The sequence below is a fragment of the Trichechus manatus genome, unplaced genomic scaffold (assembly GCF_000243295.1).
Source record: "Trichechus manatus latirostris isolate Lorelei unplaced genomic scaffold, TriManLat1.0 scaffold00330, whole genome shotgun sequence".
In the NCBI taxonomy this organism is placed as follows: domain Eukaryota; kingdom Metazoa; phylum Chordata; class Mammalia; order Sirenia; family Trichechidae; genus Trichechus; species Trichechus manatus.
In genome coordinates, this window is record NW_004444266.1 from 469981 (window position 1) to 487914 (window position 17934).

A 17934-nucleotide genomic window follows, 5' to 3' on the forward strand; every position below is an offset into this window, starting at 1 on the left:
GTTAGTGATGAAAGGGATGTATCACTTCTGGATGAAAGAAGCGCCTAGAGAACTTTTTAAATATTCACACTGGCCCTACCTGAGACCCTCTGAATAAGCGTATCCCCAGAGATTTTTTGTAATAGCAGTGAAGTGCTGATCAGCTTTGAATGCCACAGATCTAGTGCAAGTTCCTTATTTAAGGGGGAAGAACTAAGGATCAAAGAGAAAATAGTTCACCAGAGGTATCATATCTTGCTAATAGCAGAAGGAACGAGAACCTAGATTTCCTGTCTTACACATGTCATTCATTCTAATCCATTTCTTAGTTCATCACGCAGCTTTTTCTCTAATGAATCGGAAACTTGTAATGCCTTAGGACAGTATACTGTAAAACCTGTAAAAGCCAGAACCTGTGTAAGGCGGAAACCTGTCAGAGAAGGAAAACTCAAGTATTTTCCGTAAAACAAGTCCTAGAAAAGTGAAGACTGTGTCTTGTCAAAGGTGGAAAACCTGTGAGACCCGGAAAAACCACGCAGTCTCATCGACTTTGATTCTCACAGGTTTCATTGTGGTCTCCAGACTTTGCTACACATTGGAATTACCTGGGAATCTTTACAATGTATTGATTCCTGGCTCCCGCTCCCAGACATTCTGATTTAATTAATATGGGGTACACCCTGGTCATTAAGATTTTTTAAAACTCCTGAGGTATTTCTAATGTGCGGCAGACTTTGGAAACCACTGTCTTAAGGAGCCATTTGAAAAAATAACTTATCCTGGAAGTAGTTTTGTTTGTTTCCAATCACTTGTCATGTAAACTCATTTCATTACTTATACTGTATTTTATTTTTGTTTATTGTGCTTTAGGTGAAGGTTTACAGAGCAAATTAGTTTCTAATTAAACAATTAATACACATATTGTTTTGTGACATTGGTTGCCAACCCCGTGACGTGTCAACACTCTTCCCTTCTCGACCTTGTTTCCGTTTCCATTTGTCCAGCTCTCCTGCCCCCTCCTGCCTTCTCGTCCCTGCCCCTGGTCTGGTGTGCCCATTTAGTCTCATATACGTGGTTGAGCCACATTATTATTGTTTGTTTTATAGGCCTGTCTAATCTTTGGCTGAAGGGTGAACCTCAGGAGTGACTTCAGTACTGAGTAAAAAGGGTGTCCAGGGGCCATGCTCTCAGGGTTTCTCTAGTCTCTGTCAGGCCAATAAGTCTGGTCTTTTTTTGTGAGTTTGAATTTTGTTCTACATTTTTCCGCAGCTCTGTCCTGGATGCGGTATTGTGATCCCTGTCAGAGCAGTCGGTGGGCTTATACTATATTTTAAATTAAAGACAAAGATTTAAAATTCTGATTTGTTTGCTTATGGGTTAAGTAAATATTTTAGAAGTATAAATTTATATAGCAATATAGACAGATAAATTTTCATGGTTTATCTTTGTACGGGTTAGAATGAAGAATGATACAAATTTCTTAAAATGAAATTTTAAATTCTTAAGATACAACTTCCTAGCAGTTTGAGAACTTGAATGTAGGGGTGGGGAGAGGAGTTTTATGTTGATGTCTTATATTGTAATGAGTAAAAAAACAAAAACAAAAAACATTAAATTTAGATGCGTTGTATGAAAAGTCTACTATGTAGTTGCAGAAGGAGTGAACTGGTGAATTGCATAGAAGTTTCTGATCTGTAATCTACAAATACAATGTTAGTCTTCAGAGTTATGATAGCATCTCATTCGTTCCCTTCCCCCCCCCGCCCCTACTGAAACTGAAGTTTGACCTGTTTATTTTTGTTTCTTACTAGATTTCAAGACAATCTGTCTTAAATTGAAATTTTAGACTTTTGGACATGATCGTGTTTTTATGTATAAGTATGTATTAGGGGATTTGATTCCATTAAGCACAAAAATTGTTGCTATTTCCTAACAAATATTTTGTAATTGAATTTTAATGTTGGGAAAAAAACAAGTCTACAGGAAATATTGGTGAGAGCTGTTAAGCCTGACTTACGTGTAGTATGAGGTGCAAAGTAGAAGATACAAAGGCCGGAAAGACGGGGAAGCCAAGAGCCTGCAAGTTGAGTCACACAGTCCTGTTAGAAGATGCGGGCCTAGGGATGGATACTAGTATGTCCAAAAAGAAATGTGAAAGTCAGCCTAGGCAGGTTCCAGCTACAGATTTTTCTCATCTTTGGTTTTCTGTAAGTTTACTGTAGCTGATCTACCTAAGTGTGATTTTGGTTACTAGCCTGCTTGAGGTTAACAGGACTTCTTGAATCTGGGTTTCCATGTCTTTTTGTTTTGGAGAATTGTCAATATTTCTTTTGCCCCATCCTCTACTCCCCTTCTTCTGGGAATTCAGTTACATTTGTTAATCCTTTGCTTCCTATTTCCGATGCCTCATGACTTTACCATATTTCTATCCTTGTGTATTTCTTTGTTTCATTTTGGATACTTTCTTTTTTCGTTTTGCTATTCACCATTTCTATGTCTGTTCTGATGCTAACCCCACATACTGTTTTTAAGTTTGTTTTATTGTATTTTTCAGTTCTTGTAATTCTGTTAGATTTTTTTATTATGCCCAGTTCTTTGCCAAAATTATTAGTATTGTCTTTTTCTCTTTGACCATACTAAACATATTTATCTTAAAATCTCTGCTTGCGAAGTCCGTTTCTGGCTCGCCTGGAGTTTGTCTTTCTTGTCTGTTGTTTCTCTTAGTTTTCAGTCACGTCTCCTCCTGATGTGGGTGTTGTGTGCCACTGCGTCTCTTCTGACTCCTGGTGACGCCACGTGACACAGCACAACTGCCCCGTAGGGTATCTTGGCTGGAGTCGTCACGGGAGCAGATTGCCGGGTCTCTCTACAGTGGAGCCACGGGGTGGGTTCGAACCACTAACTGTTTGGTTAGAGCTGAGCACTTAACCGTTGTGCCACCAGAGCATTCTTCCAATATACCTAGTTATTTTTTTATTAAAGACAGGATATTTACATTGTATATGAAAAATTTTTGGAATACTTTGAAGGCTATTATTATGTCATTACCCTGTGGGTGAGATTTACCTTTGCTTCTGGGAGGCCGATGCAAGCATTGGAAAATCTGAGTCTTCTTAATCTTCCAATCAAGAACTGAAATGATTCAAGTTGGGTTTCTGTCTTTCTGAGGCCACCTACCCCCAGGGGAACATTGGCTTTAGATGCTGGTTCACCTTTGAGTTTCCTTCTTCACCATAATTCACTGTCTTACTTGCTTAGCAATGCCTTCAAATAGCTGGGTTTGTTTGTTTGTTTGCTTCTTGCCCAGCTTTTCTAATTGTTCACAGTGAGAGCTGGTTCTGAATTCTTAACCCACCATTACTGGAAGAAATAGGTGGATCTTTATGACGACTTTAGAAGAAAATAAAACTTTTTGAAGTAGAATTTTTGGTTTAAATGTTTCTCTGAGAAAAAAACGAGAGACCAAGTCAACACAGAAGATATTTAAGGTAAAACATTCAAGCCATTGGTCGCAAAAGACACACCGAACAACTGAAGTCACACTGATTCAGCTATACTTAAAGAATGAACACAACAGATGTTTAAGGTAAACATTCAAGCCATTGGTCGCAAAAGCACACCAAACAATTGAAGTCACACTGATTCAGCTGTACTTAAAGAATGAACACAACAGATATTTAAGGTAAACATTCAAGCCATTGGTCGCAAAAGCACACTGAACGACTGAAGTCACATTAATTCAGCTGTACTTAAAGAGTGAACACAAATATAATTCAGTAAATAATTAGGGAATCTCAGAAATAAAACTTCCATTAGAGATTATTCGACTTAGTATCCACTTTTAGTGGGACTGGCCACTTTGTAAATCAGTGGGAAACCATCTTTTTAGATTTATTATTTTAAAATAAATGGTTATTAGATATTGAGCCTTTTTTATTTTGAGGTGCCAGTTAAAATTTTCATTATCTCTGTAACTTAAGCTTATAATATACAATCCATTGGCAAGGAGAGATAGTTATATATCTTTTCAGATGGAGAAATGTAAAATGTTATCACAGCATATATTGACTTGTTTTCTTTTTCATTTTTGATATTATCAAACATAGACTCTGAAGAAGCTAAATGTAAGATTAATGCTTTTAATGCTGGTCTTATGGTAAAAATACCTGGAAATTTTTGTTGCTGTTGTTCTGGTAGTTTAGTTTTGTTGTTCAAAATATTGCCCTCAGAGAATTTTTTTTTTTTTTAAGTAAGTCATCAACTAGACAGCTTTTCTTAAAGAATCTGTGTTTCTAAATCTCATTTGGAACCATCTCTGCCAAGCAAGATTGTTCCACCAGAGGGCAAGCTGCGGGTCAGAGCACAGAAATGTTTACAGATGGCTTTCATAAGCTTGGAGGCTTAGAGGGATATGAGGGACCAAATACAGTCTACTCATTCTGACAGTGGTTTAAAAAAAAAGGAGCTACACACCAGACACAATGCTTACATTTCTGAAAGTTTCTTAAATAGGGTAGAAAACAAATGATGAAAAACTTATATATGTTCTATTAGTTGCTTGTTTTCACATATTTACTAGGATATGAGCCATTCAAGTCATAGACTGTGTGCTATTCAACTTGTAATACTCAGTGTAACATAGTACCACACATAAAATAAGTGTTCAGTAAACATTCGCTGAGTAAATAAGGCATTCCTTTTGCTTTTTGAGTGAACATGTTTATACCATTCATGGTGCTCTTGACCATCAGACAGGAATGTCATAATGATCATTATGGATTCTGTTTCTTTTTTAATATTCTCTCTAAACTGGTGAAATGGTCTTGTATCACTAAAGGATGTATTCTTTTTTCCAAGGTTTGAGCATTTGTTGTTAAGAGTGTAGATTCTTGAAACAAACTTCCTGGTTTAAGTCCCGCTCCAGTGCTCACTGGTTGTATCATATTGAACAAGGTACTTCGTGCCTCTGCACTGCTATTTCCTCGTGTGTCTGACATCCCCAAAGAAGGAAATCGTGGTGGAGAGAGGATAGAAGGCTACCAGTGGACTACAGGAAAGGATTCAAAAGGTTTTGTGCAGATACCATGTGTCTAGGCTGTCTGTGTGCAGATACAATGTGTCTAGGCTGTCTCTGTGCAGATACAATGTGTCTAGGCTGTCTCTGTGCAGATAGGAAGAGAGCTAGAGGGGTATAGCAGCTCCCTTGTATAAAGAAACGATGGTATTTGAGCCACTTTTCAGTTAAAAAGAGAGGTTATCTCCTCTTCTTTGAGAACAAGGTCCCTGAATGAGCCCTACACTGCTATAAGTGAGAATCTAATATTTTATGAATGTGCTTTTGCATTTTGCAATAATTCCAGGACTTTGACTTCTTGCCAGAAGATAGTGTACTTGGCTAGAAGCATATAATTTTATCAGTTGTTTTATTTTTAAATTTAACTTTCAAGTTGAAATAGCAGTGATTCATCCAAATGGCAGGTGATATTTATTTTTTTCATGAAAAATCAGCACGAAAATGCTGTTATTACACCTTTAGGGGAATTGCCACACTTCCTTGAGGATGACACCCTTTATAATTAGTGTACACAGTAAGATAGGGCCCTATCTCGTGTGTAGTCCTTCTTTAATGCAGATAACTTGACAGATGAGCTTACAAAGATGGAAGGTGCCCTTGACTTCTAACACAGGTGTTTAAATGATCTGTAATTGCTTTGATAAATCACTTTTGACAAAGTGTGCCAAAGGTTGGCAGTGATGAGAATGTGCTAGTTGTAACAGGTGCTGAGTCCACGAGCAGATGTTACTTTACGAATCCATTTAAAACCAGCTGCCTTTTGATGGCATAACAACGGCTTTAAGATCAATTAGCAGGTTATTTTGTCTTGTTATGTATAAGAGAACATATTTATATAGAAAACATAAAATGAAAAAAGAGCAGGTCTAGTTTAAATAATTATATCTGTTAATTTCTAAGGTCTAGCTTATGAAGTATACCATTTTTGAGATGTTAGTAAATGAAAGTAAACCATGATAACTTGGTTTAAAAATATCAAGTTAATCTGTTTGAGACATGCAGAAATCCAAACAAAGTAATAACTTGCTGAAGTAGCAAACCTAAATCCTTATGTTTATAAAAACAGATTCTGTGGGAGTGAAAGAACTATACCTAAGTAAATGCTGCTTAATTCTGTGCTCCTTAGTAAAAAAATAACTAGCAAAAATAACTATTCTTTATTGAGCAACTATTTTGACAGACAACTGTTCATGCGTAAGTACTAATCCCCTGTCTCCCCTTTCCATCACTGTGTGACCCTCAGTAATTATTCTAAGTCGTCATAGTAAGTCTATTTCTCTTACCAGTAATTAGTTTGGGAATATGACTCATTTCTGTCCAATAAGACATGAAAAAAGGTCTTACTGGGAGATTTCTGGAAAAAGTTTTCTGTCACTTGAGTTAGCCCTGGGAAGAGATGCTCTCTTGTTCCTCAGAGCTTTGTTGTGACTGAATGTAACTCCTGGAACTGCTATGGCCGGAGGATGGAGCCCAAAGAATGAACCAAAGAAAGGAAGGGAGGAAGGAGGGAGAGAGGGAAGCCCTGAAAATCTGATGGCTTATTTCCACTGACATTAGAGAGATGTTTTAATAGTGGACAAAATTCTTCATTTGTTATGCTCCTTAGTACCTATCTGCAAAGTAGGGACCTACGTTGCTATGGTTATGATATAACATATACAAATACAAATACTTAGCTGTATGCATTTGCCAAAAGCCCTTATTTTATTTTAAATGTGGATGGTTTTCCCAAGCAGGTTTTACAATCTCTTTTCTGGAGGAACAATGATTTCCTCCCCAGTCATAAGATATTTATCACTTGGCCAGTCCTTACTTTTCAAATGTCTTTACTCTTTTCTAAAGTTATTGCTTTCCAAATAATACTTAGGAATATAAGTTATTGGATATTAATCTAGGATAATTTAGTTTCAAGAAAAAAGGAATAAAAACAGTTATTCTGAAGGAAAGAGGTTAAATAGATAAAACCACAACTCAAAATCAATGAGGCATTCCTGTAGACTTTGTTTATAAAATAAAATATGAGGCATTTCATATAAATTTTTGGCATATACTTTTGTAGGTTTTGGATATGAGTTAAGGTTTAGTTAATATATCAATTGTGAGTTTTTATACAAAAATGATATACAGTGTATACTGGAGCAACTTGGTATGAAACAGTTCCTTTTCTGGTCTTCATTACTGATGATTTTCAATTTTGGAAACATTTTATTTGAAGTTATATGGTTTTATTTTTCTATAGAAATGGCTTCTGCTTTTAATTTTTAAATAAATTTACTATTTAGTCCTAATCATCTAATTCTGTTCATTAAAGTGGCACTAAAATCTTTCTCAGCATTGATATGGTTGCACCTTTTTTATTTTTTGTTTTTGGTATTTTTTAATGTGTTGTTCCAAGTCCTCAGGTGAAGTTTGAACAAAAATAAGGAACAATTGATAGAGGAGTGGAATCAGAAGCAGTTTACAAGGATTGAAATTTGTGGTGTGACGCTTGAGGGAATACGAATTTCTCAGAAGTAATAGCAATAGCCAGAACATCCCGTGAATTGTCATGTTTCCCCCCAAGCTCAGCCCACTGGTTTCCTAAGAGCCAGACTTGGTGCGTTTGGGGTTATACTTAGCCTGGCTAGTGGAAAGGAGCTTCTGCCCCACACCTGAACTTAAGCAATTTGAGCACCAAAGGATTTCAGTGAAGTTCAGAAGCCAGCCTTTTTACATTCAACCACTATCTCTGTTCTGGAGACAGACGGTGAAATGTGTGGCTCAGGCCAGCCCTCTGCTTCTCCCACAACCTCTTCTGTAATCTGCGGATCCTCTTCTCCGTCTGCCACTAGCCTGCAGTCCTCCCGGCCTTCCGTCTTCTTCATTACATTGTGTTTCACTGCAAAAATGCCACTGTCACCTTAGAATCCACTTACCTGACACCATCGTTTATTTCTTTTTATCACAAACACAAATATCAGGACAGAAGGACTGGAAGAAACAGCTGAAGAATCATCTCCCAGAAAGGAGAACAGAAAGAAAAAGAGATGCAAAGTATGAAAAAATAAAACGAGAGGATCAGTCTGGGAGCCATAACATATAAAACATGGATTACGGAACAAGAACAGAAAATATAGGAAGAGGAAACTACCTAGTGAATAATTCAAGAAATTTTCTTAGAATTGAAGGTTAAGAGTTACCACATTTAAATCCAAGAAAACCCAAACCGGTTGCCATCGAGTCGATTGTGACTCATGGTGAACCCAGCGTGTTACAGAGTAAAGACTGTGTTCCATAGGGTTTTCTTGGCTATAATCTTTATGGAAGCAGATAGCCAGGCCTTCTTTTTGCAGTGCTGCTGAGTTTGAACTATCAACTTTTCAGCTAGTAGTGGAGCACAAGCCATTGTGCCACCCAGAGACCTTACCAGATGTGAAAGGACTAATGTAGACTCAGTATAATGGACGGAAAAAAAACCCAGACCAAGGCGTAGCATCTGGAAACTTCAGAAGATTGGAGACTAACTAAGTATCCTAGTGCTTACCAAGGAAGTATGCACACAGAAAAGTAGTTCAGATGACAGGGATCTTCACAGTAGCAAATTCTAAAAGCTAGAAGACCCAAATTTAAAATCCTGAGAGGACATTATTTTCAATTATGGAACTATCAAATCATCAATCAAGTGGAGGGTAGAATAACGATATTTGCAGACATGTCAGATCTCAAATTACATGTCTCCCATGGACCTTTTCTCAGGAAATCACTGGACAAGTTACAAGTAAACCAAGAAAGAATACAAGGAAATGGAACCTCTGGGTATGATCATGACCGAGGAGCTAGTATCTGCTCTGCCCATTCATCATAAACAACTACGAAACCTAAGCTGACAGCAGCCAGCAGACAGCTAAGCGATAGAAGTGAGACACTCTCGGTGTGATCACATTATCCAGTCTTTCTTCTAGAATTACTTTTTTGGGTAGATTCCAAGCAGGAAGCAGCCAGTGAACTTGCTGGATTGAGAAGACAGACGTCAGAGTTGAGACTGCCGTGATTGGGGGATAAGACGCTGGACAGGGATGGGAAAGCCACAAGGAGGGGATCCTAGATGTCTGCCTGGAAATTCCCTTTGAGTCCTTGGCCAGCTCATAGACTCTATGTGTGTAGGGTGAGACTTAAGGAGATCTGGTAGAAATCAGCAACTTGGAGGCTTCCTAGTTGTATCACTCCTTCTGTATGTGTTAGGCTGGGATTCTGGTGTAAGGATGAGAGCTCCCCCCATTTGTTTATGTCATATGGGCTCGTAGATTCTTATTTTATTCAGTGGGTTCTAATTCATTATTGTCATTTTGGGGAGGAAGGAGTGTGCTTAGATTGTGCCAGATTTGACCATTGACACATATAGACGAAGGGATATCATTTGTACCATCTTATTAAGAATTAGAAAAATTTATCTTCCCCTCTGTCAGCTCATACCATTCCAAAGTGATTTGGCTTATTCTTTCTCTAAAAGTCTCTTTGCAGAGGAAGCTGCTTCAGTTAAGTATTTCAGCCTCCCCCCACCCCCATCTCTTTTAACTGTATTGCCAGTTTCTTGCCTTGTGAGGAATAGAAACAAAAGATGTTCATAATCCTCTGTACTCTACCAAACATAAACAGTTCTTGAAGACTCAACACATTCATAGCCAAAACCTTTATCTTCCTCTACAAATACATGTATTCATTCTCTCACTGTCTACCACTCGCTCGCTCTCAACCTCCCGTGTTGCCATTAGGTAGAAACCTCGAAGTCTCCCTCAGCTCTCCCATCAGCTTCCATTTGTTCTACCTCCTCATTATCTTAACTCCAGTGTCGTCTTTTTCTCTTTATCACCATAGCCTTGGTGCTGGCCTCCGTCCTTGTTAATCCAGGCATTTGCAATAGTTTATTAGATCTTTCATCATACCTCCAGTTGTGCTGTGAGACTTTTATAAGGTAAATCTCTTAGGTGACGTTAATGAAGCTATACCGACCACTCTCGGATTCCCGAGAGAGCCACCTTCTTTCATCTTTGCTTCTTAACAGATTTATTCATCTGTCTGCAAAAGTCCTTTTCCTCCGTGAAGCCTTAGCTTGATCACCTTTTTGTTTCATACTTTCCTGACCATCTCCCTCCCTTCAGGCAGGTAATATCCTTTCCTTTGTTCTCTCAACTATGCATACATCTTACGATAGCTATAATTTTATTGGATTGTAATTATTGCTTAAAGTGCTTGCGACCCTGAATACCATGTGCTTGGTATATTGTTGGGCTCATTAAGTGTTCAATGACTAAATGAATGTTTAGTACCTGACAATATTCTTACTTATGGATTGAATGATTCTGTTTCCGTTAATTATTTAAGAACTTCCTAATCTTTTCATTACTTATTGTTTCATTCTAACCAAAGGAGTTAAATTTGAAATTAAAATATGTTAAAAGATATTTATTCTATTAAATTTTGTTATAAAGTTTTAACAAAAGATCTAATGAGCTAATTGCTTCTTGGGTAGTTTATCAAAACTCTGCTCCCACACATTTAAAACAAAAATGGAGTAGATGTGAAACACCGAATGTAGTGGACGATGAAGGAGATCACTTTATTCTGCCTATTTTAAAAGGTAAAACATTAATTAGGAATGCTCAAAGAAAAGGAAGGGGACTTGGGGTCTTATCGTCAGGTGAATAAGGTAGCAAGTCTTATGGGAGTCAGGAGGAAGGATGGAGATAGTCTTACCTGAGCCATTTTGAAGGACTGTAGTGAATCTTAGCTTGGGATATGCGAAAGCAGGGTGGTACTTTGCGGTTAGCATTTTCTTGGAACACAAAAGGGGGATATCCTTAACCAACACTGTTTTCTAGGAGCACAGGGCTCAACTTCAACCTTATCAGCCCCACCCTTTGTTCAAGATAAATACTATTCCTCACTAAACAACTCAGGTGATCAGGATCTAAGAAAGAGTCCCTTGAGGGTTCTTCTTAGCAGAGTTCTGTGAAACCAGTTGGACCATCTGTTGAGAGGTGGTGGCAAAGGTCAACTGTTCTAGGGTCCTGGAGATCAGGCATCTTGAAAGAGGTATTCCTAAAATGAAAAGAGAAATGTTAATATAAAAGGATGCGTTAAAGAGCCAGGAAGTGAACCCCTAGGGTAACCAGCCTAGTGGAGTCCCAGAGGGTGGAGGAGGGAAATCTTTGGGCTCTACAGCACTAATTGCTGAGTTTCTTGAGGCTGTCAAACTAGGATGTCAGTGTTGGTGGTGGTGGTGCCCACAGTCTGGATCACCTCTCATGCACAGGCATTTTGTTACACTCTCATAGTGGCCCAGACACTTTCTTGCCCGGTAAGAAATCCATGTCCATGCATGTCTATGAGGTTATGTAAAGTCACTGGCCTTAAGCTTTCAAGACTACTTCAGATCCTGGGGAAAAGGTAATCTAGAATCCCAACAGGGATCTGTACAGTCAGATTATAATTCTAGGTAACACTGAGACAGGTGGGGAAAAAATTGGAAACGTTATTTTGTAGAGTTGTAGGCAGATATTGAAGGAAACTGGAAGTAAAAAATTGGAAAGGATTGATAATTTGAGCAAGATAATAGCATCTGGTCCAATTTGCAGGTTTTTCCATATGGGGAAGAAAGTCAACTAAATTTCTACCTGACAAAATGGAGTTTTAATATCCATCGGTTGCCTACAGTATACAAATCAAAAGCCAAACCTGTTGCAGGAGCAGCTGCTGGGTTCGAACCATCAACCTTTAGGTTAGCAGCTCAATGCTTTACCCACTGCACCACCAGGGCTCCTTCGCAAAAAAAAAAAGTTATATTCGAGCCAATTCTGACTAATAGCAAACCTATAGGACATAGTAGAACTGCTCCATAGGGTTTCCAAGGAGCAGCTGGTGGATTTGAACTGCCAGCCTTTTGGTTAGCAGCCACAGTGCACCGTAGCTCTTAACCACTGCACCACCAGGGCTCCACAGTATACAAAGATGTGCAAAATAACTCAGATACAATGAACAGGAATAGATTCTGATAGCCCACAAGGGTCTACTACAGACAGTGTATAGTTTCCTACTGAAAAAGAAAAAAATAATTTCTACATTCCCTCCCTATTGATCAAAGATAATCTCGAAGAAAGGTTATTCTTTATCACAAAATAAGACTGGTCTCATTAAGTTTACGTAGGTGTAACAGTAATGGTAAGGGGCCCTGGTGGCACAGTGGTTAACCTTTTGGCGGTTAACAGAGACCTCAGTGGTTCAAACCCACCCTCTGCTGCACAGGAGAGAAATATGTGGCAGTCAGCTTCCATAAAGATTATAGCCTTGGAAACCCTACGGGGCAGTTCTACTCTGTCCTGTATGATCACTATGAGTCAGAATCAACTTAAGAGCAATGCATTTGGGTTTTTTGTTTGTTTGCCAATAATGGTAATTTACCACGTAGAACTATAAGTTTCATTTGCGGAAAGTTTTCATAAGGAATCTTCGATTGCAATTTTAAAAGCCTTTTGAGGTTAGGAAGTCAAGCCTAGAACGTGCTGTCAGATTTCACCTGCAGTACCTATAATTTTGGGTGAATTCGTTTCTTCCGAAGTTCTCAAACTATCCCAAGACTCCTGAGCCTGCCAAGAGGTGACCGTCCTTACTTACTTGTAAGACTGTTGTTGATATTTGGTGCCATCAAGTCAGTTCCGACACATAGTGAACCTGTGTATAATAATAGAACACTGCCAGGTCCTGCGCCATCCTCACAATCATTGTTATGTTTGAGCCCTTTGTTGCAGCCGCTGTGTCAGTCGATCTCGTTGAGGGTCTTCCTCTTTTTCGCTAACCCTCTACCAAGTGTGATGCTTCTCCAGGGACTAGTCCCTCCTGATAACATGTCCAAAGTAAGTAAAACGAAGAGTCCCCATCCTTGCTTCTAAGGAGTATTCTGTACTTCTTCCAAGGCAGATTTATTCATTCTTTTGGCAGTCCGTAGTATATTAAATATTCTTCACCAACACCATAATTCAAATGCACCAATTCTTCTTCAGCCTTCTTTATTCATTGTCTAGCTTTCACGTGCGTATGAGGCAGTTGAAAATACCATGGCTTGGGCCAGGAACACATTAGTCCTCAAAGTGACATCTTTGCTTTGTAACACTTTAACGAGGTTTTTTGTAGCAGATTTGCCCAATGCAGTGTGCCGTTTGATTTCTTACTGCTGCTTCCATGAGTGTTGATTTTGGATCCAAGTAAAATGAAATCCTTGACAACTTCAGTCTTTTCTCTGTCATGTTTCTTATTGGTCCAGTTGTGAGACTTTTTGTTTTCTTTATGTTGAGGTGTAATCCATAGTGAAGGCTGTAGTCTTTGATCTTCAGTAAATGCTTCAAGTCCCCTTCACTTTCAGCAAGCAGGGTTGAGTCATCTACATATCTCAGGTTGTTAATGAGTCTTCCTCCAATCCTGATGTTGTGTTCTTCTTCATATAGTGTAGCTTCTCAGATTATTTGCTTAAAATACAGACTGAGTAAGTATGGTGAAAGGATACAACCCTAACACATATCTTTTCTGATTTTAAACCACACAGTGTCCCCTTGTTCTGTTTGAACAACTGCCTCTTGATTGTTCCTCATGAGCACAATTAAGTGTCCTGGAATTCCCATTCTTCGTGATGTTTTCCATAATTTGTTATGATGCACATAGTTGAATGCCTTTTCATAGTCAATAAAACACAGGTAAATATCTTTCTGGTATTCTCTGCCTTCAGCCAAGATCCATCTAACGTCAGCAATGATACCTCTCATTCCATGTCCTCTTCTAAATCCAGCTTGAATTTCTGTCAGTTCCTTGTCGAGGTACTGCTGCAACCATTTTTGAATTATCTTCAGCAAAATTTTACTTGCATGTGATATTAATGATATTGTTCTATAATTTCCACATTGTGTTGAATAAGCTTTCTTTGGCATGGGCACAAATATGGATCTCTTCCAGTCAGTTGGCCAGGTAGCTGTCTTCCAAAGTTCTTGACATAGACGAGTGGGTACTTCCAGCACTGCATCCATTTGTTGAAACATCTCAAATGGTATTCTGTCAATTGCTGGAGCCTTGTTTTTCACCAATGCCTTCAGTGCATCTTGGATCTCTTCCTTCAGTACCATCGGTTCTTGGTCATATGCTGTCTACTGAAATGGTTGAACGTTGACCAGTTCTTTTTGGTATAGTGACTTGGTGTATTCCTTTCATCTTCTTTTGATGCTTCCTTCGTCACTTAATATTTTGCCCATAGAATCCTTCAAAATTGCAACTCGAGGCTTGAATTTTTTCTTCAGTTTTTTCAACTTGAGAAATGCCAAGTGATTTATTCCCTTTTAGTTTTCTAACTCCAAGTCTTTGCATATTTCATTATAATACTTTGTCTTCTTGAGCTGCCCTTTGAAATCTTCTATTCAGCCTCTTCACTTCATCGTTTCTTCCCTTTGCTTTAGCTGCTCTGTGTTCAAGAGCAAGTTTTAGAGTCTCTTCTGACATCCATTTTGGTCTTTTCTTTCTTTCCTGTCTTTTTAATGACCTTTTGCTTTCTTCATGTATGATATCCTTGATGTTATACCACAACTCGTCTGGTGTTCGGTCATTACTATTCAGTGCATCAAATCTATTCTTGGGTTGGTGTCTAAATTCAGGTTAAATATACTCAAGGCCGTACTTCGGCTCTCTTGGACGTGTTTTAATTTTTTCCACCTTCAACTTGAACTTGCATATGATGGTCTGTTCCAAGTCAGCCCCTGGCCTTCTTCTGACTGATAATATTGAGCTTCTTCATCATCTCTTTCTACAGATGTAGTTGATTTGATTCCTGTACATTCCATCTGGTGAGGCCCACATACATAGTCACCGTTTATGTTGTTGAAAAAAGGTATTTCCAGTGAATAGGTCATTGGTCTTGTAAAATTCTATCATGCAATCTCCAGCATCATTTCTATCCCCAAGGCTGTATTTTCCAACTACTGATCCTTCTTCTTTGCTCCTAAGTATAATGTAAACTACATATTAATTATAACTTTTACCCAAAGTAATTTCTGTTTCACAGAGAAAACTAGGAATGGATAATTGTGCACTGGTTGTCAAACATCAGCACTTACGTGCTTCTCAAAGTGAAAGAAATAAACATTTCATTACAAAACCATATAAAAAAAAACGTAAATTTAAGCTTGTGTTTAATAATCAACATTTTGGTGTTCTTGTCTTATTTAGAAATAATCTAGGTACCTAATGCATATCCATTAATTAACTCAATGAGCATCAGTTTAAGATTTAAATTTTTCACAAATCTTGAAAATTATCTTCAATCTTTCATGCTATAGTACACGATTACAGTGAAATATAGTTTATCAGAATAATGATTCATTTTGATTAAATACAAATATACATTTTTCATGATCTTAAACATTGAGTAGAACTACTCCTAGCTGATTCAATTAGTAAACCTATTTAAGTTTGGAACAACATACCTAAGTAGGATGAAAGTGTATACTTTTACACTAATAACTCAGAGAAGACGTAGCTATTTTTTTAAAACCAAAAACAGTCAACTAATCTCATTTTCCAAAATTTACATAAATTATTTGAACATGGATTCTTAAAACATTTGAGTTAGTTTCTATAAGAATACTTTTTTTTTAATAGCACATTTAGAAAGTATTATTAGGAGTCAAACTTCTTTACTTTTGAGACCTTTAGAAATATTCCATTTGTAAGTGCTTTTTTATTTCTAAACCAATTAGAATAGAGCTTTTTTACAACAGCATTTTACATACTTTCTTCCTTTCTGAATTATAGGTATAAAAACTATGCGCAGAGAGAGCTTATAGCTTCCATTCTAAAATTTTAGCCACGCATCAAGCAGAGACACAGAAAATTCACCAGTAAATGTGTATGTACTTCCTGGTACATGAAATTCTTTATTGATTTGAGCTCAAAATAGAAAAATAAACAAACAGGAAAAACTAACAAACCAGATTCTCTATCATCTTTCACCCAACAGAGACAAGATCTCTATAATCCATCAGCCATTTACAGAGATCACCAAATGGTCAGACCACGAAACCAAGGGTCAGACCAAAGAAGTTGGCACCAGAAATCAAGGAAAGAATACTCAAAAAGAATAAAAATTCTTTCCATGCTACTGATGGACAAGAGTCTGGAACATGGAATCAGTAGCTAGACTCACCATTGGATTCACTAATCAAGAATGGAACACAAAGGACTCTGAGCGCCCTCATTACCTGAGTGAGGAAATGGAGATCTGAAGGCAAGGCCCAATCCCATTCAAGTCATGGCACCCAAACTGTGAAAGACAAACTGCACTAGAAAATTGAAGAGATGGTTTTATTCAGACTGTTGTAATAGGAAGGACATTCGTTAATGAGGAATGTCTCAAAGAAAAATAATGGGCCTTGAGTTTTATAGAAGCACGTAAACTAAGGATTCATTGACCAGTCTCATCCATGAGGAGGAAGATCTTACCAAAGTCGTTGAGGAAGGATATTGGTTGCTTTATCTTGGATATGTGAAAGCAGGTTGTCCTTTGGGGTTAACCTTCAGTAAGAACATAAAAGGGCATGGAGATTTCTTAACCAGTACTGCATTTTCTAGAATCACAGAGATCAGGTAAAGTTCACCATTATCATAGAGCATCCTCTTTTAATTAAACAGAAATGTGTATTATTGGCCAGGCAAATTCAGGTCTCAGACGTAAAGGTCTGTGATATTTTAGCATTTAATACGGTTTGTCCTAATAAATGTTATTTAATCTTTTTCGGTCTTTTCCAATAATATTAAAAGAAGATTACTATTCTCATTAGATTTGTACATTATGAATGTTAATTTACTCTATTTGGAGGAAAAGGGTTAGCTTACCACCATTAAAGAGAATAAAATGGCCACGCTTTCTCAGTTTTTTATTAACCATTAGTGAAATATGACACATAAGCAAAGATTATGAAGATAAATGTTTAAGTTAACAAATGGTTTGTATTTTCATTTAATTACATTCTGTGAAGGTTATAATTTACAAAACTGTTAGCATCAATATTTACTTTCAACAGAATTATTAATCATGTAGCTCTCTAGGATTAATTCAGCATCTCATTTCATAGATGAGACAGGAGATAAGGAAAAGCCAAGTTGCCAGTCATATATAAAATCATTAACAAGTAAGCTACTGTCTTAGGCTGGGTTCTCTACAGAAGCAAAATCAGTGAAGCATATATATATATGTGTGTATGTATTTATATATATATATAGAGAGAGAGAGAGAGAGAGAGATTTATCTCAAGGAAATGGCTGACACGGTTGTAGAGGCTGGCAAATCCCATGTCCACGGGTCAGGCGTCAGGCTGGAGGCTTCTCCAGACTCACATAGCTGCAGGGGCTGACAAACCCAAGATTGACAGGTCAAATGGCAGGTCGCTGGTTCACAGGCTACAAAGGCTGATGAATCCAAGATCCGCAGGTAAGATGGTGGGCTGCTGGCTCACAGGCTGTGGAGGCCAGCGAATCCCAAGATAGGTAGGCAGTATGGCAGGCTACTGGCTCAAGTCCAAAGAACCAGAAGTCAGATGATGATGAGCTGGATGCAGGATCCAGAGCAAGTAAGCGAGCTTTGCTAGAACATCCATCACAGTCCACCCCTTGTCAACTTGGCACCTGTACACATCTCTTAAACCATACACAAGCTCTAAATAAAGACAATTACAGAGTCATACTTGAGCCTAACAAGATACAGCTAACATGCATACGACTGAAAATGCACTAGCCCCATTTACATCTTATATTTTATAAGTAAAGAAAACAAAAATATTTGATACACACATACAAGTAAGAAATACTGAACA

The 17934-nt window shown here is 37.9% G+C and overlaps 1 protein-coding gene across 9 annotated transcripts in view; it reads left to right on the forward strand.

Annotated features, from left to right (window-relative positions):
- Window positions 1-17934, forward strand: part of MCPH1 (microcephalin 1) — a 287857-nt gene that overhangs the window by 76330 nt on the left and 193593 nt on the right. The window contains exon 10 of one of the 9 annotated variants that reach the window (XM_023725580.1): window positions 16083-17327. The exons of the other annotated variants lie outside the window; for them this stretch is intronic. Coding sequence (XP_023581348.1) covers window positions 16083-16262 — 180 coding nt within the window. The 3' untranslated portion in view covers window positions 16263-17327. Of the gene's footprint in view, window positions 1-16082; window positions 17328-17934 lie in introns of those variants that run through there. 9 annotated transcript variants of the gene reach the window in all.